The sequence below is a fragment of the Capricornis sumatraensis genome, chromosome 4, assembly GCF_032405125.1.
Source record: "Capricornis sumatraensis isolate serow.1 chromosome 4, serow.2, whole genome shotgun sequence".
Lineage (NCBI taxonomy): Eukaryota > Metazoa > Chordata > Mammalia > Artiodactyla > Bovidae > Capricornis > Capricornis sumatraensis.
In genome coordinates this window covers 148,323,421-148,348,006 of record NC_091072.1, presented here as the reverse complement: position 1 = coordinate 148,348,006, position 24,586 = coordinate 148,323,421, and the positions used below count along the sequence as shown (strand labels likewise).

Here is a 24,586-nt window from a genome sequence, read left to right as displayed (position 1 = left end):
AGACATTCAATGAGAACCTCCTATATAGCACAGGAAACTCAGCTCATGCTCTGTGGTGACCTAAATGGGAAGGAAATCCAAAACAGAGGGCATTTTATATGTAAATCAGTATAGCTGATTCGCTTTGCTGTATAGTAGAAACTGTGCTGTGCTAAGCTTAGTTGCTCAGTCGTGTCCGACTCTTTGTGACCCCATGGACTATAGTCTGCCAGGCTCCTCTGTCCATGGGGATTCTCCAGGCAAGAATACTGGAGAGGGTTGCCATGCCCTCCTCCAAGGGATCTTCCCATCCCAGGGATTGAACCCAGGTCTCCCACAATCCAGGTGGATCCTTTACCATTTGAGCCACCAGGGAAGCCCACAGTTGAAACTAACACACAACACTCTAAAGCAACTTTTGTAGTTTAGTCGCTAAGTCGTGTCTGACTCTTTGTGACCCAGTGGACTGTAGTCCACCAGGTTCCTCTGTCCATGGGACTTCCCAGGCAAGAATACTGGAGTGGGTAGCCATTCTCTTCTCCAAGGGATCTTCCCAACCCAGGGATCGAACCCCGAGTCTCCTGCATTGGCAGACAGATTCTTTACCACTGAGCCACCAGGGAAGCCCACAAAAGAAGCAACTATACTCCAATAAAAATTAATTAAAAATAAATAAAGGAGATATATATTTACATATTAGTTTTTTTCTCTCTTTTTAAAAATGAACTCCAGACATGTTAAATTTAAGAATGAGTAACACAACTTTCCAACTCTCCTGGGCAACATCACAATAGATGACCAAAATCAGGTGTTAATCTCCTTTTCCAGGCATTTCCATTGTCCCAGGAAGCTCTTCAGGCCAGAGAATCTATGACTCCTGAAAAGGCCCTTTTAAGCCTCCAAGGCTGAGCTTCGAAAGGCCCTGAGGCCACACACCTGGAGGGTTATGCAGCCAACTGGCCGGCAGAGGGCACTCCTGTATCAGGACAAGCCGACGCCTGATGACTCCTGAGACGGCAGCCCTGTCTCAGTCCCCAGGCTCCAGAGCTGGTATAGTACTGTGACCCGGACAGAACAAGTTAAGCCAGATGGCTGGCGTTAAAGATTAAGTAAAGATTACAGAAGAACAGCCTGCAGAGAGTACAGCAAGGGGAAACGGAAGTCTTCAGAACCCAGGGACTCAGCAAGTCACAAGCACCGTCCACCCCAGCCAGGATTTGAGGCAAGATGCAAATGAACTGACACCAAAGATCAGGGAGGGAATCGGGCTCAGGGTGGACCGACAAGGTGATGAAGGCAGTCCTCGAGGGGCTAGAGCAGTGCTTGCCCCGCACAGTGGGGTGGGGGAACCCCCAAACTGATGGGAGCACAACCCACGCACGGGGGCTCTGGATTCCTCCAGTGTGTGTGTGTGTGTGTGTGTGTGTGTGTGCACACAACCCACACACGGGGGCTCTGGATTCCTCTTGTGTGTGTGTGTGTGCGTGTGTGTGAGCACAACCCACGCACAGGGGCTCTGGATTCCTCCAGTGTGTGTGTGTGTGTCTGTGTCTGTGTCTGTGTCTGTGTCTGTGTCTGTGTCTGTGTCTGTGTCTGTGCTTAGTCATATCCGACTCTTTGTGACCCCATGGACTATAGCTCTCCAGGCTCCTCTGTCCACGGGATTCCTCCGGAGCCCACTATAAAGGCAGAGTGCATTTGTAACATAAACAAGAGCTATGGAAACTGGTAAATATTTTGCCCTTCCGACATTAGCACGAGGGATTTCTACCCTGAATTATTTCCCCAAAGAAAAGTTTTCTAGGCTTTAGTTTTCAGTTTAAAGAAAATTCATTAAATGGGAATGTTCTTCATATTAGATTTTTATTCTTTCTCTGCTATGAGACTAATGACATTGCAGGTGGCTGAACCATTTTTTTTATCCATTTAAACTATATTTTCCGAAATAACTAACACTGGCTGTGTTCCCTTCATAGTGTTTTATTAACTGATTTTATGTTGCTTGGTTTTAAAATATATTTTTAAGACCGTTTCTACATCAAAGTACCACACTGTTTGAACGCCCGCTTCATATGACTTGGATACATATTCCAATGTGTTGGACTGAAAGGTCGGGAGCAGTGAAAAGGGGAAATGGGGTCAGAAAGGAGTAGGGAAAGAGCCGAGGACCCTAAGATAAAATTCACAAGCCTCCTGCTTTCAGCATCCTACAGACATCTAACTCATGGAACCAGAAAGACAAACTTGACATTCCTTCCAATCCCAGGATGCCAAGGAAGGGAGTAGAGACCATTTCTGCCTCCCTCGGAGAATACCTGCCACCAACAGCAAACTGAAATCGTTCAGTCGTGTCCAACTCTGCGACCCCATGGACTGTAGCCTACCAGGCTCTTCCATCCATGGGATTTTCCAGGCAAGAGGACTGGAGTGGTTGCCATTTCCTTCTCCAGGGGATCTTCCTGACCCAGGAATTGAACCCAGGTCTCCCACATTGCGGGTAGACGCTTTACCGTCTGAGCCACCAGGGCAATGGTACATGTCATCTGTGCCCAGTAGGAGCCTAGGGCTGTGCAAGTCAGGGAGAGCAATGTAAGGTTTTGTCAACTCTTTGGGGGAATATCTGGGAAGATCCCCTGGAGAAAAGAATGACAACCGACTCCAGTATTGCCTGGAGAACTCCATGGACAGAGGAGCTTGGTGGCTACCATCCATGGGATCACAAAGAGTCGGACGCGACTGAGCAACAAACACTTTCACTTATGGTACAGACAGTCACTTCATTTAGCAAGTTGAAATATGGCAGTGGAGAGTGGCTGGGCTTCCCTCTTGGTTTATCGATTACACTGCAAAAACAAAAACGGGTTCAACTAGATAAAACCCAACAACAAAACAGAGCCACTGGACCCATCCAAGTAATAGCCTAATGGACACACACTTAATGGACACCCGGTCAGCTCAGAGTTTGGCTCACAGTTCAGTGAGACCTGTGGCAAACCTAGGACCCTAAGGGTTGACCTGGTATAGTGAATAGGGTCTTTTTAAATCACCACTTGCCGTCTGAGCCACAGTTCCGTCATCCATTCAATGAGATGTGTAATAATTACCCTATGGAGTTTGGGGGGAGAACCAAGTGAAACGGTCCATTTCCTGGCTAAAATGTCAGGGACAAAAGCATGTAATCGTAGATATACTATTCTCGTCATTCTCCAGTTGATTAGCTAGCTTCACAAACATTCTCCTAGTTGTGACTAAATACAGTTAAGTCATCAACCAGGTTCCCTTAGTGATGAAGGTCTTCCCCTGTTATGATGGAGATGTTAGGCCTTGAGTGTGGCCCACGGTGATAGAACACATCATCCTTCTCTAGAAGCCAAACAAGCTCCCCTCTAGCACACTCTGTGGTATCGCTGCCAGAATGAAGGGCAGGACCATACCCATGCCCACAGACACACACTGCCCCAGGGACTATAATATACACGTGGGCAACTCTGGAGAGAAGTGACTGCCATCCGAGGCCAAGGTGTTGGTAAATAAATAGAGTTTGGTAAATAAATCGCCTTTAAAAATAATGACTCCTAAAGGGCTAAAGCAATTGATGACTTGATGACAAAATGACTTCCAAGCAACTCAGCTTAAAGGAGACCTAGCCGAAGGGTAACTTCATATATCAGAAAGAGAAAGCTCTAGGGAGTCAGGCAGAGCTTCAGATATTGACTCCAGCTCCCAACCCATCACCTACAAACTGCATCCGTGGGCAGGGGACCAAGTTCACTAAACTTTCATTTTCTCAAAGAGGTTTCGTGAGTATTTATAAGATGATGTAAGATAGCAAAGTGTGTTCTGTGGGACCCTAGTCCAAGGGGATGCTGTACACACACACACACACACACACACACGTCCAAGGAGATACTATACACACACACATACCCCAGTCCAAGGGGATGCTACATACACACACACACACTCCACCATACACATTGAATTAGCCAGAAAGTTCATTAGGCTTTTTTCATAACACCTTATGGAAGAACAGGAACAAACTTTTTGGCTAACCCAGTACAATTCCACGGTCTAATAAATCTGAGAAGCAAAACCTGGCAATGGACATCAGTACATCAAAAGCTCTAAAGAATCCAGCAATAAAGAAACTGTCTAACTTGCTTAGCTAGTGTATTTTCATCCCTTCTTATTGACAGTAACTGTCAGTACCCTGCCTGCAAAACACATCTTGGAATGTTCAAACGTAAACACAGAGTGCTTAGTACAATGCAAGGCACATAATATATCTTAAAAATGGTGAAAAGTGAAAAAGTGTTAAGTCATTCAGTCGTGTCCAACTCTTTGTGACCCCATGGACTGTAGCCCACCAGGCTCCTCTGGCCATGGAATTCTCCAGGCGAGAATACTGGAGTGGACAGCCATTCCCTTCTCCGGGGGATCTTACTAACCCAGGGATCAAACCTGGGTGTCCTGCATTGGAGGCAGATTCTTTACTGTCTGAGCCATCAGGGAACCCCCTAATAATGGTAGACATCACTATATAAAGTATTCTTTTCCCATCCCATTCTTTTCCCAGCATTCTACTTATGTGAATATAATAAAAAATAGTGCTAATAGGAACTTCCCTGGTGGTCCAAGGGTAAAGACTTTGCCTTCCAATTCAAGGAGTGCAGGTTTGACTCCTGGTCAAGAAACTAAGACCCCACATATCTTGTGGCCAAAAACACAGAAACAGTAATGCAGCAAATTCAATAAAGACATCAAAAAATGTTTTTTAAAAAACAGTACTAGTAGTAATAATGGGTTGTTACACTCTGGTGTTTAATCACACAGCTAACCCACAATAGACTGGAATTTGAACCAAGGTGCATCAGACTCCGAGTCTTTATGCCACGCTGCTTCCCCATCCCTCAGGGATGCCTGGAATAGCCGAGGTCTGCTGCCAAGGTTGGAAGGGGCCAATCACGGGTCAATGCTTCCACCACTGAGCCAGTGAGAAGCAGCTCCCTTGCGGAGGGCTGGCTCCTACCTGGTGCCGGATGCCATCGTCACCGACGCACTGGGTGCAGGCCTCCTCGGGGACACAGCTGCCTTCCAGCATCACATGGTGCGGAGGGCAGAAGCAGCCTTCCAAAGGATGGTGCCCGCAGGAGCTCGAGTTGCCCTCACACTGCCGGGGGCAGCCACTCTCGCAGTGGTTGTAGACCAGGGAGGGCGGGCAGGACACAGCTGCAGACAGAGAAGGGGATGATTCTCAGGGCCCACAGCAACCAGAGGGAAGCAGGTACCGCTGATTCAAGGCGGCTGGATCATCTGACAAGTTTGCTGGGATGGAAACTAGCCAGTTTCCACCAATTTTCACTCTCCATCTTCCATAGAAAAAAGACTTTCAAGAGGGGCACATGACAACCCAGAATAAGGACTACATTTCCCAGCACCCTTTGCAACCAAGTGTAGTCACGTGACTACGTTCTGCCCCATGAACTGTTAGAGCAAGTGTAGACTCTTGTGCAGCTTCCAGGAATCTTTTTTTGAAAGACAGCTGTGCCTCTGGCCCTTCTCCTTCCTTCCCTTCATCCTGCTGCTTGGAACCTGGGTGTGATGGCCACAGCCCCATCTTAAAGCACGGGAAAAGAAGCGAACCCACGCGAGAACGGAGCAGAGAACTAGAACCCACGTTGAGATCTGGAAAGACCTGAAGCCGCCCGCCTCTGGTCTGCTGTATGACAAACAATTTTACTTCTTCCTCCCTTGCAGCCAGATTTAACCCCACCTGATGATGTGAACCCTTGATCCTTAGGAAATTCTGTGGTTCTTTTTTGAATACGGGTATATTTAACGCTTTTAAAATTCTCTTCAACTTAAAAAAAAAAAGGAACCTACAGCTATGGAGGGATGTCCTGGGAGAGAAGCTACAAAGTGACCCACTTCTCCCACTCTGGTCCTACCCGACCCCTTCCTCACATTTTCACGGTGCCAACACAGTGGTGCAGAAGATTTCCAACGTTTAGACCACCAAAGACTTTCCTCACGCATGCTAAGTTGTTTCAGTCGTGTCCTACTCTTTGCCACCCCATGGACTGTAGCCTGCCAGGCTCCTCTGTCCATGGGATTCTCCAGGTAAGAATCCTGGAGTGGGTTGCCATGCTCTCCTCCAGGGGATCTTCCCCACCCAGGGATCCAACCCGCATCTCTTGCCTCTCCTGCATTGGCAGGCAGGCTCTTTACCACTAGCACCACTTGGGAAGCCCAAATGCACAATAAATTGCCAGGAGGTACAACAATTAATAAATAGAGAAGGTGCAATCAGTAACTCAGAAACTAAAATTTTTTCCTTGATCGGCAGGGAGGTTGAAAGGAGGCAGTATCAGCCAGAGGGACTCATAAAACCAGAGCCCCAACACACCTAGGGGTTTGATAGGGACAGTGTAAAGGAACAAAGTAGGTGATGAAACAGTTAATCCCACTAGAGGACTGTAAGTGGGGGAAATATCAGAGACCCCTGCAAGTTAATGATGACTCAGAAAACAGGTTTGCTTAACCACAAAACCAAGCAGGCTTGCTTGGCAACAAAACCATGAGACAGAAACATGAGACATGGCCCCAAATAATAAAACAGTGGTGGCATGAGCCCCACACCCTGCCCAGTGAGCTCAGTAAGTTTATGATCCTTAGGACATGCTCTCTGCACACATAAAAAACAATTTGTGGACCCAGCTTGACCAGGTAGGGACAAGAAAACCCTGCTCAACCTGGAGGAGAAGCTGATGATAGAAGCATGATGTCTACTCAAGAAGACAGGGAAGGTCTTCCCCCCGCCTCCCCTCTTCTCCTTTGATTATAAAACTGGAGCCCAGTAAGTTCTTGGGGGTGGAGCACCCCCTTGCCCACTTGCTTGTAAAACCTCACATGTGTCCTGCTCTAATAAATCACTTCTTATCTATCACTTTGCCTCTCGGTGAATTCCTTCTGTGCTGAGACATAGAGGACTTGGTGTAGGAGCTCTTTGGCGCCATGGCCCACCCCCCCACAAATGACACCAAACCATGTCAAGTTATCTAGCCATCTAGTCCAACTATCATTTCAAGATGCAGAAGCCGAGGTCCAGAAAGACTAAGGAAATAGCTGATCACCCAGATGAGCTGTGGCTAGAATGCCCAAGTCCTCCAGCCCCAGTTAAAGCTGAGACAGCATAATAATCATAAACTCGGAGACTCCGAGATGCTTGCACACATTCATTTCCCTCAAAAAAATAAATAAATAAATGTGCCAAGTCCAGGTAAGGAAGCTGACCGTGGGGAGGTGTCTACACTAACAATCCCATGGTATCTCTAATGAAGAAGCTTCTCAGTATTCGAATGGTAAAATTCCACTCACACTTCTAAATCCTGCTGAGGTGTGGCTTGCTCTGGGAGCCTTTGCTAAAGCCTGGTGCAAGTCCAAGTTCAAGGTGACTGCTTATTCTGTACTTTGCTGGGGCCTAGATGTGTCTTATTGTTGTTCAGTCGCTAAGTTGTGTCCGATTCTTTGTGATCCCATGGACTGCAGCATGCCAGGCTTCCCTGTCCTTCACTCTCTCCCGGAGTTTGCTGAAACTCATGCCTATTGAGTTGGTGATGCCATCCAACGTGTCTAATACATTAAAGTCACATGTGCCCGAACTGCAGAAATACTGATAGAAAGGACCATGTTTTCATTTACCTAGAAACACATTATGTAGAAATCCTAAGTTCAAGTTACCTGTATGTCTACCATCTTACTTGACCCTGAATGGAATCCTAGGGAATAGGAAAGGCAGAGACTTCGATCTCCACGGCCCAGATTTTTAAAAATATGAGGTTTCAGAGAGGTTGAGCAGGCTTCCCATTTGTCATTCTTCACAGCATTTGGGGGAGCCTATGGAGACTCACCACAGAAATCAGGGGTCCTCCAGTTGACACACACCCCCTTGGTCCGGCAGAGGTGGGCATAAGAGGCAATGGCTTCGCACACTTGCTCCTGGTGGCAACTGTCCTGCTGGCACACGGCATGAAATGTGGCTGGAGCAAGGACCTTGTGGCACTCGGCAAATAGCTCAGAGAGGAGGGCCTGGCAGCGGGAGCCCTGGGAGACGGGGCACGGCTCCTCGGGGCCCAGCGGGCACGTCTGCCCCGGCTGCTGCACTGTCCACTCCCGGACCAGTGTCTTCCAGTCTGCAGTGACCGTGCCATCCTTCAGCATGAAGTCATTGGCCCCGTTCTCATCACAGAACCCTGGAGAGACCAGGAGAGACATAGCTGAGAGCCCAAAGCCAGCTCCTGATGCTGGAGGCTTGGTCATTCTCCACCCCTGCCAGCATCTGAGCCCACTACTGGACCCAGAAATGGCAGTAGCCAGGGGCCCTGAGATTAGACCAAGGAGGGCGTACATCTCAGGGAAGAAGCAGACAACAGTCTTACCACAGAGACCGTACGTCTTTGAGGCAGAGATCTTGGGGCTCAGCTGCAGCTGGAACTCGTTGTTTTGTGGGGTGAAGGAGAGGATGTGGCCCAGAAGGTTGAATCTGACCTCGAACATGATGGTACCATAGACTCTGACCTCCATGTCCCCACCCAGGTAAGGGACAGAGACCAGTCTCCCATTCACCATCACCTATCCAAAGGAGAAAAGCCCCATCAGTAGTCATGGCAATGAGAAACCCTAGGATTTCACTCGTAGTCTCTTTCCACAGTTCGTGACAGTCCCTACACATTCATCCCACTCAACTCCACTGTTATTCACAAACTGGGCACTGGCCGGCAGCTCTTCTCAGATAAAGGCGCTCTACAGAGCTTTGCAGGAGAGTGGACTCTTACAAAGCTGAACAGCCAGCCAGGCATCTGCAACCCAAAAGCTCAGGGGTTAAATGAAACCCTGAGTCCATCTGCACTCAACAGGGAAGACTGACGCCTCAAGACAGGCTGGGGAAGTTGCCATTTTGCCAACTCATTGGCGCCCTATCTCCAGGAGCATCTAATAGGAACACTTTAATCTTTATTTTTATTTTGGTCACCAGATCTACAGAGGCCCCACAATATAGCACATCAAACCTGTTAAAATACACTCACATCCCATGATGACTATAATTTTTGCTGTAAAAAATTTGGAAGGCTTTTTATCCTTTTGAATTTTAAACATTTGGCTATGAGCTACTCATTTAATATATGACGAGCTGTGATTATTTTTTTTCAGCAATCACTGTGCATGTTCAAAAAGTCTTGCAAGAGAAGGTCTGACCCTTGCAAGCTGCGTTCATGTAATGAAATATTTATGATTTCCAAAAGAACGTGTAAAGGAGTTGCATGATACAACCTCTTGTAAACATGTAATCAAATATTTATTTTGATCAGTTTTGCAGTTTTCTTTTTGAGTTTTGGGGCCACACATTTTGCTTGGGCCCTGAATATTTTCGAAGGCTTTCATCTAGGCCCTAAATATTTTCCTTCAGAAGGCTGGCAGGCCCTAGCCTAGGTACAGGGCACAAAATGCCTGCTGGACAAACTGCCTGGTGTCAACCCCAATCTTCTACTAGTGCAAAAAACTGGCACCCCATTGACAACGTAATGCTACTGAAATCAGACCCTCTATAGGACTTTTTTGGTGGTCCAGTGGCTAAGACTTCAGGCTCTCAATGCAGGGGGCCTAGGTTCAATCCCTGGTCAGGGAACTAAAATCCCACATGCCACAACTAAAGATTCCACATGCCACAACTAAGAGTTTGGTGAAGTCAGATAAAGAAATATTTCTTTAAAAAAAAGAAAGAAAGAAAGAAAATGGACCCTTTCTTCCAAATCTGGGCCCAGAACAAGAAATCACACCAGAAGGGAGATGCAATAAGCCCCTTCTACAAAGATGGAGCCCTGCTAATCAGGCAGAAGGTCAAGTCTCCGGACAGGAGCACCAGCTAAAAACAACTGCCACCGGGTCCATGTGGCTTCTCCAAGGGTCCTGTCACAGGACCACGGAAAGCACCTCTTACCTCCATGTTGCTGCGGAGCTCAACCGAGAGGCCGCTGTGCTTCACCTCCACAGATTTCATGCAGGCCTGCCTCGCCCCAGCGCTGCAGAATCCGTTATGGAGAATCACCTCCAAGTCCTGCTCCTTGTTGTGAAACAGAACGTATGAGCAGTTGCCAGTCAGCTTGAAATTCCGTCCATCAAAGGTCACGATGTGCCGAGTGGAGCTGCCTGTGCACACACCTGGGCAAGAAAGCAAAGGTTGGGTATAACCTGAGCAGACTACCACCTGTGCAAAGAAGCAGCCGCATGCAGATATCGGAGCTGAGAGTTGAGTGGGCTTTTTGAAGCCACAGAGGCAAATTTCCTCCTTGTTACAGACTAGGAAACTGGTTCTGAGAGGTAGAGCACCTTAGGTAACACTTGGCCATTAAATATGCTCCTAGGGAAGACTTAGAAGGACGAGGATTCCATTAAAATGTGGCAAACTACAGAGCCATACTTCCAAAAAATGTAAACGTGCAAAGTTAATGCTCTCCCCTACAAGGATGTCTTGGCCCAGGAAACAAACTGAGGTTCCAGGGGTGTTAGGACACGTTGAAATCACAACAAGCTAAGCAAACCATGAGCTCATGACCTCACTGGAAAGGAAGTTCCCCTAAAGGCACACGTGTCTTTTCAGCTACCAAGTGACTAATGGTACACATGGCTATGTTGACATGATCCCTTAAGAGACCCTGAAAGAGAAATATTCCTGAAGCCAAAACAAACGGTGGGGTCTTGACACAATCTCGTCTGCCACTTGTTCATCCACACCATCAACAAACTCTCAGGGTTTCTATTAAAACGCCACTTGGGAAGACTAATCATCTTGCAACTATGTCAGATGATTCCATAAAAATCCCCCCAATGGACCACAGTCCATGAATAAAGGAAATCAGTCCTGAATATTCATTGGAAGGACTGATGCTGAAGCTGAAGCTCCAATACTTTGGTCACCTGATTCCAAGAACTGACTCACTGGAAAAGACCCCGATCCTGGGAAAGATTAAAGGCAGGAGGAGAAGGGGACAACAGAGGATGAGCTGGTTGGATGGCCTCACCAACTCGATGGACGTGAATTTGAGCAAGTTCTAGGAGTTGGTGATGGACAGGGAAGCCTGGCATGCTGCAGTCCATGGGTTGCAAAGAGTCGGACACGACTGACTGACTTAACTGAACTGATGGACCAGACTCATACATGATCTGAAAACTAGTCTCGGACCTCAGTAAAGTTGGAAATGAGCCTTCCAGACAAACCATGACCATGTCTATGGTGGTGAAGAAATGGAAACCAAGAACTGAGAGGCAGATCCAGGGGGTCAGCAAGGACTCACTAACACCACCCTTGCTCTCCGCCAGGCCCAGGAGACCTTCACAGCAAGAGTGACCTGTATACCAAGGCAGCATAGACCCTAGCAAATGATACACCATCGGTCAGGGCTGATCGGCTTCCAGATGCTCTTCTACTCAAAGTTCCCCACGTCCTGGGCAGCTGGTCACATCCAAGCGACAGTCCTGAATTGCTACCACCCCACTGACATCCACGCTGTAAGTGTTCCCAGACACCCCAGCTGGGGTACCGTAAAGTCTTTTTTTTTAAGAAAATATCTATCTGGTCTTAGTTGCCACATGTAGAATCTCTCAGTTGCAGCATGTGGGATCTAGTTCCCCAGTCAGGGATTGAACCCAGGGCCCCTGCATTGGGAATGTGGAGCCTAAGCCACTGGACCACAGGGAAGTCCCTGTGGCCAAGTCTTAAGCAGCCCAGCCCCAGCTGCCACAAGAACGTAGTAAGTCCCAGGATAAAGAAATGGCATTAAGCTGGCAGGTTAGTGGGAGTGGCTCTGCCCACCTGGGACAAGCTGTTTCAGTGAAATGGCGTTAAGCTGGCAGGTTAGTGGGAGTGGCTCTGCCCACCTGGGACAAGCTGTTTCAGTGAAATGGTGTTAAGCTGGCAGGTTAGTGGGAGTGGCTCTGCCCACCTGGGACAAGCTGTTTCAGTGAAATGGTGTTAAGCTGGCAGGTTAGTGGGAGTGGCTCTGCCCACCTGGGACAAGCTGTTTCAGTGAAATGGCGTTAAGCTGGCAGGTTAGTGGGAGTGGCTCTGCCACCTAAATGACTTAACTTCTGTGATTCTCTCCCATCTGCTCTGCTCTCTTTGAACCAACAGGGAGACTTCTGGGCATATCTTTCTATAGACTTCTGACACTGAGAACCACGTGAATGCCTCACACACAGAAGGCAAACAAATGGAATCAGCTAGGATGGCAGAGAAGAAAACTCAAGACGGAACACAAACAGGTACAAAATCAAATGAATGATAATGAATAATGTGAGTTCACAGCAGGGAAGGGGGAAACGAACCTAAATAATTTTGGTGAAAAAACTTACTCTGTACCCAAAGTGAAAGTCGCCCAGTCATGTCTAACTCTTTGCGACCCCATGGACTGTGGAATTCTCTAGGCCAGAATACTGGATTGGGTAGCCTTTCCCTTCTCCAGGGGATCTTCCCAACCCAGGGATCGAACCCAGGTCTCCAACATTCCAGGTGGATTCTTTACCAGCTGAGCCACCAAGGAAGCCCAAGCATACTGGAGGGTGTAGCCTATCCCTTCTCCAGGGGATCTTTCCAACCCAGGAATCGACCTGGGGTCTCCTGCATTGCAGGCAGATTCTTTACCAGCTGAGCTACCCGGGAAGCCCTGCTCAAATGTATACTCTAGTTAGTATATTCGGTTTTCATAAAGATATTGGTTAGCAATTCTGTTTTTGTGGAGGTTTTTTTTGTTTTTTTGTTTTTTTGTTTTTTTGGCTGCATGGCATGTGGGAGTTTGATCAAACCCACACCCCCTGCATTGGAAGCATGGCACCTTAACCACTGGACCGCCAGGGAACTTCCTTGGTAGCAAATCTGAAACTACTTTGTGTGTATTTTGTATACGGTCTGCAAAGGAATGAAGGGCCAGGGTTGCTCTAAAAATGCTCAAACTTCTATATGGTAAGGAGGACACCTAAAGAGAGACAAAGAGAGAGCCTGTGTGAGAGGTTGAATGCAAAAACAAATAAATAAAAATAACAAAAGAGAGCAAACCGGAAAGATGGCAGGATGAAGCAGTGGGCAGGCAAAGAATATAGAATACACAACTGATATCAAAGGAAAACTCGGGAGAGCTGGCAAGAAAAGGCAGCTGCCTTAAACACCCGTCAGGCCAGAACACAGGGCCCTCCCACGGAAGCACCAATTGTGTAAGAACTTGAGAATCCACTTCCAGCCCCACCATCCCCAGGCTCAAAACTGGAGGGAGGCAGCCCACAACCCCTCCCCAGAGGCAGGCAGTCCAGGCTGGGATCAGGGAGGCTTTTCAGCTCCAACTCAAGCTCAAAGTCTTATTTATTACCAGGAGCAGGCACCTAACCAGTTTTCTTGCCTGGAGAATCCCATGGACAGAGGAGCCTGGAGGGCTATGGTCCATGGGATCACAAAGAGTCAGACACGACTGAGCGACTGAGCAAGAGGCTGAGTACTGACCTCAGAAAATCAATTCTTCCCTCTGGCTATGCATTATCTGGGGATGTGCCCTTCAAACAGCACAGGAAGGAGATAGGGAGCCCTGGAATGGGACGGAAACATGTCCCAAGCACAGGAGAGTGAGGGAACATGGGTGGTAGGGGCAGGAGATGGCCTTCTGGTCTACCTCTTGGCACAGACAAGGAAAAAGCACCACCCCCTGAACACTGCCCAGGCTGAGGAAGCAAAGGACTCACAGGGACAGGCCCAGCGGCAGCCACAGGCTTCCTCCATCCTGAGCGGGATCTGGCCATCGGGGCATGATGGCTGTGGCCCCTGATCACAGTTGACCCGGTGACTCTTCAGCAAGGTCTGGCCATCTGGCAGGCAAGTCACTGTGTGGCACTGATCCAGCAAGGTCCAGACGTCCCCAGGCTGCAGAGAAAGAACCACATTCGGGCAGGGACTGGAGTGAGGCACTTCAACACCCACTAGGCAACTAACCCTCCCCCATCAGGAGACACAGAAACTACGACTTGGGCCTGAATGGCAAGGAGACAGGAGACAGAACATGAGATTTACGGGTGGATCCACTCCCACCCCCAACCAAAGCTTTTTAATTTTTTATGTATTTATTTAGGCTTTTATTATTATTTATTTCACGCTAGGTCTTTGCTGCTGCGTGGGCTTTCTCTAGCTGCGGCAAGCGGGGGCCACTGTCTGGTTGCCGTGCATAGGTCTCATTGCAGTGACTTCTCCTGTTGTGGAGAAGGGTGCGCGGGCTTCAGTAGTTGCGGCTCCCAGGCTCTAGAGCACAGGCTCAGTAGTTACGGCCCACGGGCTTGGTTGCTCCGCGGCGTATGGGATCTGCCCGGATCAGGGATCGAACCTGTGTCTCCTGTCTTGGCAGGCAGATTTTTTACCACTGAGCCCCCAAGGAAGCCTCCAATTAAAAAAAAAAAATTATTGGACCCAGACCAAAGGAGGAAACGTTAACCAGGGGGTTGAGGACCCCAAATATACATTCCTGATCTTTCCTTCAAAGCCAACAGAAAGGAACTTACCCTCCTCTCATTCCCGTCCTCATCCACGCAAACACTGATGAACCCTGAAACAGACACAAGTCAGACCTCTGTCCCCACCCACCACCCAGAAATTCTGAGCCATTCACTCAGCTACCTGGCTAGTCCTTGAAGCTGGATTAACTCTGAAAGCAACGTGAGTGAAATGAGCAGTGAGGATTCAGGTACGGGAGATTAGAAGGCAGTCATCCTGTGGTTCTTCAGGCAAACATTGTGGGGTGCTTTTTTTTTTTTTGGCTTTGCCTTCTGGCTTGCAGGATCTTAGTTCCCTGACCAGGGAGCGAGTCCATGCTCCCAGAAGTGGAGCGTACAGTCCTAACCACTGGATCACCAGAGAACTCCATAAGCTTTGTGGTTGTTAGTCATTATAGTGATACAACAGTAATAACATGGCCACAACTACAATCAATATCTTCTTGTCTTTTTTTCCATGTATTGATATTAATAGATCAGTGCCTAGTAAGAAGGAAATGAGACAAGATCCTAAAACCTTAACAGATCTTCAAAATTCCTACCAAGAGAGCTATCATCTAGCAAGACAGGGCAATAACTCCTAGTAGGTTTGGACTCACACCTAATTATATTAGGAAAATACAAAAAAACAAGTTTAAAAAATATCATGTATATGGAAAAAAAGGAGATCAATCCAGTCAATCCTAAAGGAAATCAACCTGAATATTCATTGGAAGCACTGATGTTGAAGCTGAAGCTCCAATACTTTGACCATCTGATGCAAAGAGCTGACTCATTGGAAAAGACCTTGATGCTGGAAAAGATTGAAGCAGGAGGAAAAGGAAATGACATAGGATGAGACGACTGGATGGCATCACGATTCAATGGACATGAACCTGAAAAAACTCTGGGAGATAGTGAAGGACAGGGAAGTCTGACGTGCTGCAGTCCATGGGGTCACAGACAGTCAGACACAACTTGGCGACTGAACAACAATGGTAAAAACAAAAAGCTTCTAACCCTAAATCAATTTAAACTATGGTACTTTGATGTTAGACTCTATGTTACCGTATTTCTTTTTTTAATCTTTGTATTTTCTTTTTTATTGAAGTATAGTTGATAGACAATACTGTGTCAGTTTCAAGTATACCACAAAGGGATTGCTTTATTTTTTTTAGATTACATTCCATTATAGATTATTACAAGATCTTGAATGTAAATCTCCATGCTATACAGTAAATCTGTGTTGCTTTTCTAAAGCCTTTCACACCCACGCTGAGGATGAGTGCAGGGCCTGGAGAAGAGGTCCATGACCTCTGGATATTAGGGTTCCCTGCCTCTGCCTTCCATTTCTTTGTCCAGAAGCCTCATCCATAGTGAGCAAGGACAGTAAGGAGGGATGGAAGTATATACATAGAGAACTTTCTGGCAGCCCCTTGGAGGTTTGTCTTACAATCTCCCACAAGCAGAAATTTATAGATCATGGCCTATAAAGCAGTCTTAATTCAAGGCCAAATCTCGTGTATGAGAATCTTCTAGTGGTGAGATGGGTTTAATTGCTTTTGCTTCTATTTTGAGGGGATAAGAGAGACATCACAAGACTCACCAGAGCATAGCCTCTGGAAGAAGGAGTTGCCAAGGGCAACCATGCTTGGGAGGTCTTCGATCCGCTGGAGCTCTGCCACGTTGGAGCTGGCCCCCGGGCCCGCCAAGACCCTCAGCTGGGTTGCATCATACTGGTCCCCAATCCCAATGGGGAACACGGCCACTCCTGTGGTTACAGACGAACAAGAAAGGGTCTGTGCCCACCTTTGCGAGCGGGTTCAGAATGGTCTGGCCTGAAGTGTCACCCAGCCACTTGTAGAGCCTCAATATTTTTAAGCAATTATCCTCCAATTAAAAATATATTTTTTTAAACTACAAAAAAAAAGAGGAGCTGTTCTCCAGGGAGCATAAGATGCTACATCATTCCACTCACCCAGCACTCCACGCCCCCTCCCCCGGGGCAACGCTACCTGCCCCGCTCACAGCACGAGCTCTCATGAGACATGCAGGCTGGGCACGCCTGCAACCATCACCTTCCTAAAGCAGCATCCTTGGTCTCCTGTCAGTACAGCACCCCCAAGCCCCTAGACTGGTGCCAGACAGGGGCCACGAATACAGGAAGATCCCTGATGGTTCTCTAGGCCCCAACACAAATCACTCAAGCCTCAGACACATGGGAGTGGAGAGAGGCCCAACAGGCCATGGTTGCAGGGGTACAACCCGGCCCTGGACACAGAGGGCAGGTCAGGAGAAACTGAAGGTGATGGTCAAAGGCATGCAAATGAAGGATGCATGCATGAATGCTAAGTCACTCAGTCGTGTCCGACTCCTTGCAACCCTATAGACTGTAGACCGCCAGGCTCCTCTGTTCATGGGATTCTCCAGGCAAGAATACTGGAGTGGGTTGCCAGGAACACACATTTAACACTGCTTCACTTCCAAATAACACAGGGATTGGGCAATTTCCCGCTGTTTGAAACCAGGCCACACGTGGGCATTAAGCATTCGAAATCAGCCAGGTCATCGGAAAGTAACCACCGCCCACTCTGTGCCCTTGAGCAGGCTGGGGGTGGGGGCAGGGGTGGCCTCAGGACTGAACCCGGGACACTCACGGTTGGATCTGGCAGCAGCGGCGGGCGCCTCCACTGAGTCCATGGAGGAGCCTGTGACCAGGATCACCACCACCTTGGAGGCCCCGGGCCTGGCACCGTGGACTTGGGACGTGATGTAGCGCACCGCGAAGGACAACGCCTCCCCTGGGAACAGACAGTGGGCCGCACAATCAGTCCTGACTCAGGGATGGGGGTCCTGAGGCCAGCTGAGCATCCCGTCTCCCGATGGAGCCTCGGATCACTGAGACGGAGTGACTCGGAGACTCGGAGAGGCTCACATATGCGTGAGAGGAGGAAGAATGTCTCGGCCCTCAGTTTACAGGAAGGGAAATTAAGGCCAAGGAGCCAGGCGGCCAGCTGGGGTCACTCAGTCACTTGTGCCAGGAGCGGGGACTGCACGCGGCCCCCGCTCCCCAGCCCGCACCCACATTACCGACTCGGCTGGGGCCTCCCTCGCGCTGCATGGGGTCCACAAGGCTCAGCAGGTGGGCTTTGTCCACGTGCACGTTCCAGGACACGTCGACACTGGTGATGCTTCCGTACTGCAGGACTGACACCTGGGTAAGCTGAGGGCCTGGCGGGAGATGGGGCACAGGAGTCACGCTCTGGATCAGCGGGGAGCCCCCGAAACACCCCACTTCAGGCACCTCACTCACCTAGGTTGGCTTTTGAGATGAAAGCCTTGGCGAAACTCTTCATTTCGTCAAAGTAAGAGGCTGGAGAGGTGGAGGAGCCGTCCAGGAGGAGGACTACATCCAGGGGCTGGCTGCAGTCTGCAGAGAGACAGCAGGGAGTGGCCAAGGGCAGCAGGGGACAGGCCCCAGGCTCCTGCAGCAGACACTCACTGGACGGTGTGTGCACGGCGCTGGACTGGGAGGCGCCACATAGGGGAGGCACGTCTCCCAGTCCTGCACGGGTGTGGCAGCTGGTGCCAGGCGGCAGGCAAGGGGGCTGCGAGACCCCGGGTGTGGAGATGTTGGGGGGATGCCAACACCGCCCAAAGGCAGTTTAAACACCACAGGCAGCAGCAAGAAGCAGAGGCATCCTGTCCCTCCGTTTCGGGGGCTGCAGCTCTTCTGGAATCGAACGATAGACTGGAGCAGAAAACAGCCGGATGGCAAAGGAAACAGCAGCGCATCCCTGGAAGGTGGACTGGTGTGTCCGCGGGTCTCAGGCGGTCGTGAGGAGCCAGAAGGTGATTCTATTGCAGAGGCCTAAAGCTCGTGTTGATGGTTGGGACCAGGGTCATGATCACCGTGAGGAAACAAACTCTGCCCCAGATGCTATTCTGAGATTGGATGAAGCCATTACTGAGAGATCACGAGAGTTTAGATAAATCGGTGGCCCAAAAAAAAAAACCAAGAAACAAAGGCATAGACAACAAGCGTGAGGATAGAGAGACAGTGAAAGAAGGCTAGTGATTCTGGAATGGTTCCAAACACTCCAAATAAAGATACTCTAGAACTAGGGAGTGGGCTTCCCCAGGGACTCCGTGGTAAAGAGTCCACCTGTGAATGCAGGAGACAGGGGTTCGATCTCTTGTCCAGGAAGATCCCACATGCTGTGGAGCAACGAAGTCTGTGCATCAGAACTGTTCAGCCTGCATTCTAAAGCTGGGGAACCACAACTGCTGAAGCCCAAGCGTCCTAGAGCCCGTGTTCCACAACAAGAGAAAGCACCACAATGAGACGCCCTTGCACTACAACACAGAGTAGCCCCCGCTCACCACAACTAGGGCAAAGCCTGAGTGCAGCAACAAAGACCCAGCACAGCCAGAACAAGTAAGCAAATAAAGAAGAACTAGAAACTGATTAGTTGTCAGTATCAGCTAAGAAGGTAGTAATAATTGCAGGGGAGATAAACCATTTCTGAGTGCTTGCTATGTGCTAGGTACCATCCTAAGCATTTTACAAGTAAGCACTGTTATTACCCACATCTCACAGATGCATGCATGCTGGGTCACTCAGTCGTGTCTGACTCTTTGCAACCCTGTGACTGTAGCCTGCCAGGCATCTCTGCTCAAGGGATTCTCCAGGCAAGATACGGGAGTCGGTGGCCATGCCCCTCCTCTAGGGGATCTCCCCAACCCAGTGATGAGACCTGGGTCTGCAGAATCTTTACCGTTTGAGCCACCGCGGAAGCCCATAAGAAAAGATCCTTCCCCCTCAAAAGACCACAGATGCCTCTCCCTGAAGGCAGGATGTGACAGAAAACACAGAGCAGGGAGACAGATTGGAGCCTGAGAACGGCATCCCCCCGAGGCAGCCTCTAGCTCCCCCAAGTCCTCGCTCCAACGCCGAGTGCCCACACACCTGGGGCAGGGGCGAGGGTGGGGAGGTGTGGGCCGTCTTTGGAGCAGCACCGCTGCAGCACCAGATCCGGAGCTTCTCGGGGGAGCCTCTCGAAGTCCTGGATGAAGATGGGGGTCTGGGGCCAGCTGACCCTCTCCAGCTCCTGCACGTCCACACGGGGGCCCACGCCAATGGGCACCAGCTGGATGTCTCCTGGCATCCGCTGGATCTTGTCCGAGGCTGGGCTGCCCGTCACCATGTAGACCAGGTTGGGTGCCTGCTCCCGGTCCCCCTGGCTGGCGGAGAAGCTGTGCTCCGACAGGTACTGCAGGGCCAGCCCCGTGTTCGTCTGGTTGCCACCCCGGTAGCGGACTTCATGGAGTCGCTGCAGGACCACCTCCTTGGACTGTGGCTCCCTGAACGAGTGCTCCACGGTCACCGTGTACGAGTACTGCAGCACCGTGACGTGGATGCCATCCCGGCCCACGTCCATGCGTCGGATCACCTCCTCCACAAACTCTGCACTCCTGTTGAAGTTGGCCTCGCCCACCTCGTCTGAGCCTTCCAGGAGGAATGCCACATCCAGGACCACAGAGCTCCTCTTGGGTCCTGGCGGCGAAGGACCCAGGAGCTGCGGCGCCACAGTGACCTGCGCGACGAGAGGACGTCGCGTCGGGGTCGGGGCAGGCACCTCGGGGGCGAGGTCACAGAGGTAGCCGACAATCTCGTCCATCCGCTGCTCCAGCTCGTGCACGCCGCTTAGCACAAAGGCTTTGTTCTCGGACGCCTGCTTCTCGATGAGGCGGATCTGCTTGAGGCTGACGTGGGGCCCGATGCCCACCAGGACCACAGAGACCTTCTTCTTCTTCAGGCCCTGGACGTAGCGGACCAAATTCCGGGCCAGCCTGGGGGGCTCCTGGCTGGCCGTAAGCAGCAGGGCCACGCGAGAGGCCTCGGGCCGGTCAATCCTGCCGAAGATCTGGAAGAGCGTGTACTTCAAGACCTCGCTGGTGGAAGCCACCTCACTGCCCGCGTACTTCACCTGCCCGGCAATGCGCCGCAGCTCGGATGGCCGCTTCCGGTCTTGCAGTGCAAGGTAGGCATGGGAACCATCGTGGTACTCCACCACGGCCACACGGATGCGTTTCTGGGAAATGTGCAGACGCTCCATCATGCCCACCACGAACGCCTTCAGCGTCTCGAAGTCGGCCTCAGACAGCTTGGAGGAGCCGTCCAGCAGGAAGACCAGGTCCAGCAGTTTGCTGCAGAAGAAGTCGTGCAGGGGCGGCTCTGGGGTGTCCTCCACGTACGGGGTTGTGGGGCTGACCGGGCCTTCGGTGAGGGGCACGGGCAGGCCTCCTGGCTCCCTGCAGGCTTCACAATTGAGGCTGACACCATCACAGTGACTGCAGGAGGGAGAGACCAAAATGGTTCAGAAAGAAGCTCTGGGAACTTCCCAGCCCACTGGACCTGAGTCCCCAAGGACTACTGCCCACTGGAAAGAGACACCATGCTTAATGTATGTCCCCAAGCAGCCCCCTGCACACACACACACACACACACACACACACATACATACACATGCACACATATACATACATAAATATACACATACACGTATACACATACATACATACACACATGCACACACATATACACATACACACTTCCCTTGAGTTGTGAGTCCCTTGAAAACCAAAGCTTCTACCCAACCTAGGACCTAAAAATGAATCTTTCTTCTTTCTCGGCAGTCCACACAGCCATTCAAAGTTGATTGATTTTCAACCTATGCCTCTAGCAACATAATATTTAATTATAATCCAAGCCTTCTCCCAAATATCTCCAAAGACAAACACTGCTCTGTAATGTTGATGCTGACCGGGACTTATAAATGCTCTGCTGAAGATAAATGGTTTTCAGTATTTATTAAACAGAGTCTAAGCTGCGTAATTCCGTAGCATGTTTAACATGTTGGGTTTTAAGGAAGAGAGGAAAACTGGAGTAAAATCACTTTGGAGAGATGAATAAAGATTTGAAATCCCAGCTTTATCTGGCAGAGCAAAGTACTGGAGGTGGTATTCTCGGGTCTCCAAGATGCCAGATGGGGAACAACAGTAACTCATTCGTTCTTTCCCACAACGGACAGACGGTTTATGTCCATCACATGCCAGGATCTGGCTATGCCGCATGCCCAGCCCCAAGCCCACACACAACTTACCACCCCACCAGGCCAAGTTTCCAGTCCCCTGGTCACTTCTCTCCCTTTCACCAGGGTCCTGGAAAGTGGCAGGGTCTGCCAGACCATAGGAGAAGTTGCCTGCGGTGGAGACCCATTCAGGCTGGAACCTTGTCCTGCAGGCACTCTCAGCCACGTGGCCACTTGCTCTCAGCATTGCAATAGAGTGGGGAGACACCAGTGCCCTGAGCCCCGGAGTATCCCTGTGGAGTGCCTCCCAGCAGTGCCCCCAGCCTGCTTCAGAACCGCTCTCCACATGGGTTTGCAGCCACAGTGTGTACCCAGATGACTGCCCTCCTCATGCGCCTGTGGCCCAGAACCCCTACTCCTCGGCACAGCCCGGGGGCAGGCAAGGTCTTAACGGAAAGTCGACTCCTGCTTCCTCGTACTACTCCCGTGATTTAGGGCCTCCACCCTTGGTTGATAAAGCAGAGTGACACACTCTAGAGTTTTCTGTGTTTGCTAGAAAATTCACCCAGGCAGAAAGCACTCGGGGTCTGGCCCTGGCAGCTGTGGCAACGGCCCCTTTCTTCCTCAGCAAGTTTAAGTTCTCGAGTTCAGGATCCCATATGGAGTGGTGCTGAGCATATCAACGTTGGAACACAAATTCTCAACTTAGGAGCAGGGCTTCAGGAAGCTCAGAGCTCAACCCCCCAACTCCTCCTCACCTCCCCAGGGCCAGGTGCCAGAGGCAATCGGGTAATGGGGCAGTAGGGGTCCCCTACAATTGGGAGGGGGCAGTGACCTGTGCCTCCCTCCAGTTATGAGAGCCTCATCCTGGCCACCCTGGCGGTGGCCCACGCTATGTGAGCCCCAATACAGGGTCAGGGGCTCCACCTCACTTTTCCCCCACCTGCATCCCAATGTCCAGTAAACAGGAAGTCTGCTTTCCACAGATACCTGTCCCCAGACTAGACGCCACCTCCAGGGACAAGAAGAGGCCAGGCCCTTCCTCCAGCAACAAGGGGTAAAAACCTAAATCTCCTAAGAGGTGTTTCCTGGGGAGGAAATCTAGTCTGTCCTCAAAGACAGAGAGGCAAACTGAACAAGAATAAGACATCCTTCCCCAAACCGACACTTCCGAGCAGACCCCCAGGTTTGACAGTAAGACCCATCATTCAGACAACCAGGGGCAGGGCAGGGGGTGCTGTGTTACCAGAGCTGGCAATGCTCAGGGTCCCCAGGGTTCAGGGTCACTTTCTTCCCGGAGGCTAAGCGCCGGCCCTCCACCTGGCACACAGGGCAGTCCTCGGGGTTGACGCAGGTCTGCAAAAGCTCGTCCAGGATTTTCCCTGCATGACAAGCCTCTCGTTAGGAGCCAAAGTTCCCACCTTGCCTGCAAGGAAGACTCTCCTGGCACCAAAGGGCCCGTCCCAGCTCTGCCTGCCTCCCCCGAGGGCCACCGCATCACTTAGGGAGCATCCTCTCACCTACAAAATGAGAGAAGGGGTTCCTTCTCCCACCTTGCCTCCTCCAAATCTCGGGAAAAGCAGGTCTTATCACCAGGGGTCTTTCTGTTCCTCCACCAAAGAAGATATCTGATAACTCTCAACCTTTGCTACCCACTGCTGTAGCCACTAACCACCAGTGCCTGGTTACATTTGAATGTAAATTAAGTAACATCAATAAAACTGAACATTCAATTCCTTAGACACAATGAGCCACGTCTGAGTTGAACTCTCCGGGCATTGCAGAAAGTTCTATCAGAAAGTGCTGCTCCAAATGATAAACCCATCAATTGACCCCAGAAGCATCACACGGGAGCTCAGCTTGGCAAAAATCTCAGCTGGCCTGGCTCTGGTGGAAGGATGTAGAAACAGGCCATAGGGTGACGGGGCTGGGGACAGAAGGGCCCTTGGGTGAGGCTGAGATGAAGCAGGACGGGGTGGCACTTTCCTGAGGACCAGCCCCACCCTCCACTCCATCGCCACACGGGGCCCAGGGCCTCACCAGGTGGGCAGTGTGCGTGGCAGCCCTCCACGCACTGCACGGGGCAGGCCAGGGGCTCCGGGTGCTGGCACGTGACTGGACAGGCGGGAGCACAGCTGTTGTAGCGCCACTCACATTGGTACCCACTCTCCTTCAGGTTCCGCTCCTCACAATTCTGGGCTGTGCAGACCCACAAACAGGCAGGACGGTTATTAAGGCCCCCAGGCAACCCCATGCAGCCCCGGATACATGGCGGGAGACCCGTGGGGGTGACGGCCCCGGGGGAGGAGACGATGGTGCTGGGGAAATACACAGTCACCCACGCCCGATGCATCTGGGCTTTGAGAGGCCCCCAACCAGGAAACCAGTGGTTCTGAATCTGTTTTCCTTATAAACCTTATGTTCAGTCACTCAACACAGGAAGGAAGAGGTGGCGTAAGTATCTGAGCTGCTCGATCATAATGGTGTGAGGTGTGTTAGTGGCTCAGTGGTGTCCGACCCTGCAACCCCCTGGACTGTAGCTGCCAGGCTTCTTTGTCCATGGGCTTCTCCAGGCAAGAAGACTGGAGTGGGCTGTCATTCCCTTCTCCAGGGGAGCATCCCGACCCAGGGATTAAATCCGGGTATCCGGCACTGCAGGAGGACTCTTTACCGTCGAGCCACCAGGGGAGCGCTTGTGAAGGTAAACGTGATTGCGTCTAATCACAGGCACACTGACCTCTTCCTTCTCTTCATCACCGCTCCCTCTTCTCCTTCTCCCGGAATTTCTCTAGAAGAGGCTCTCCCTGTTGCTCTAGTCCATCCTGACCCTCCTCACACACACCCGTGTCCTGACCCCTCCACCTCGGCCTTCACCCCTACGTGGGTCTTTCTCCCACCAAGGTGTCCACCCCCAGGGTCTCAAGGTCTAGATGTGTGAGGGACAGGAGGCATGG

General features: G+C 50.6%; 1 protein-coding gene across 2 annotated transcripts in view; it reads right to left on the bottom strand.

The window, feature by feature from the left end:
- VWF (von Willebrand factor) overlaps positions 1 to 24,586 on the bottom strand; it is a 122,820-nt gene that overhangs the window by 26,319 nt on the left and 71,915 nt on the right. For both annotated transcript variants that reach the window (XM_068972235.1, XM_068972236.1), the window contains 13 exons: positions 23,673 to 23,831; positions 22,879 to 23,014; positions 19,508 to 20,892; positions 17,852 to 17,968; positions 17,629 to 17,769; positions 17,196 to 17,339; positions 16,145 to 16,309; positions 14,569 to 14,612; positions 13,762 to 13,939; positions 9,977 to 10,197; positions 8,418 to 8,610; positions 7,890 to 8,231; positions 5,009 to 5,208 (listed from right to left, as the gene is read on the bottom strand). In XM_068972235.1, coding sequence (XP_068828336.1) covers positions 5,009 to 5,208; positions 7,890 to 8,231; positions 8,418 to 8,610; positions 9,977 to 10,197; positions 13,762 to 13,939; positions 14,569 to 14,612; positions 16,145 to 16,309; positions 17,196 to 17,339; positions 17,629 to 17,769; positions 17,852 to 17,968; positions 19,508 to 20,892; positions 22,879 to 23,014; positions 23,673 to 23,831 — 3,425 coding nt within the window. The remainder of the gene's footprint in view (positions 1 to 5,008; positions 5,209 to 7,889; positions 8,232 to 8,417; positions 8,611 to 9,976; positions 10,198 to 13,761; positions 13,940 to 14,568; positions 14,613 to 16,144; positions 16,310 to 17,195; positions 17,340 to 17,628; positions 17,770 to 17,851; positions 17,969 to 19,507; positions 20,893 to 22,878; positions 23,015 to 23,672; positions 23,832 to 24,586) is intronic.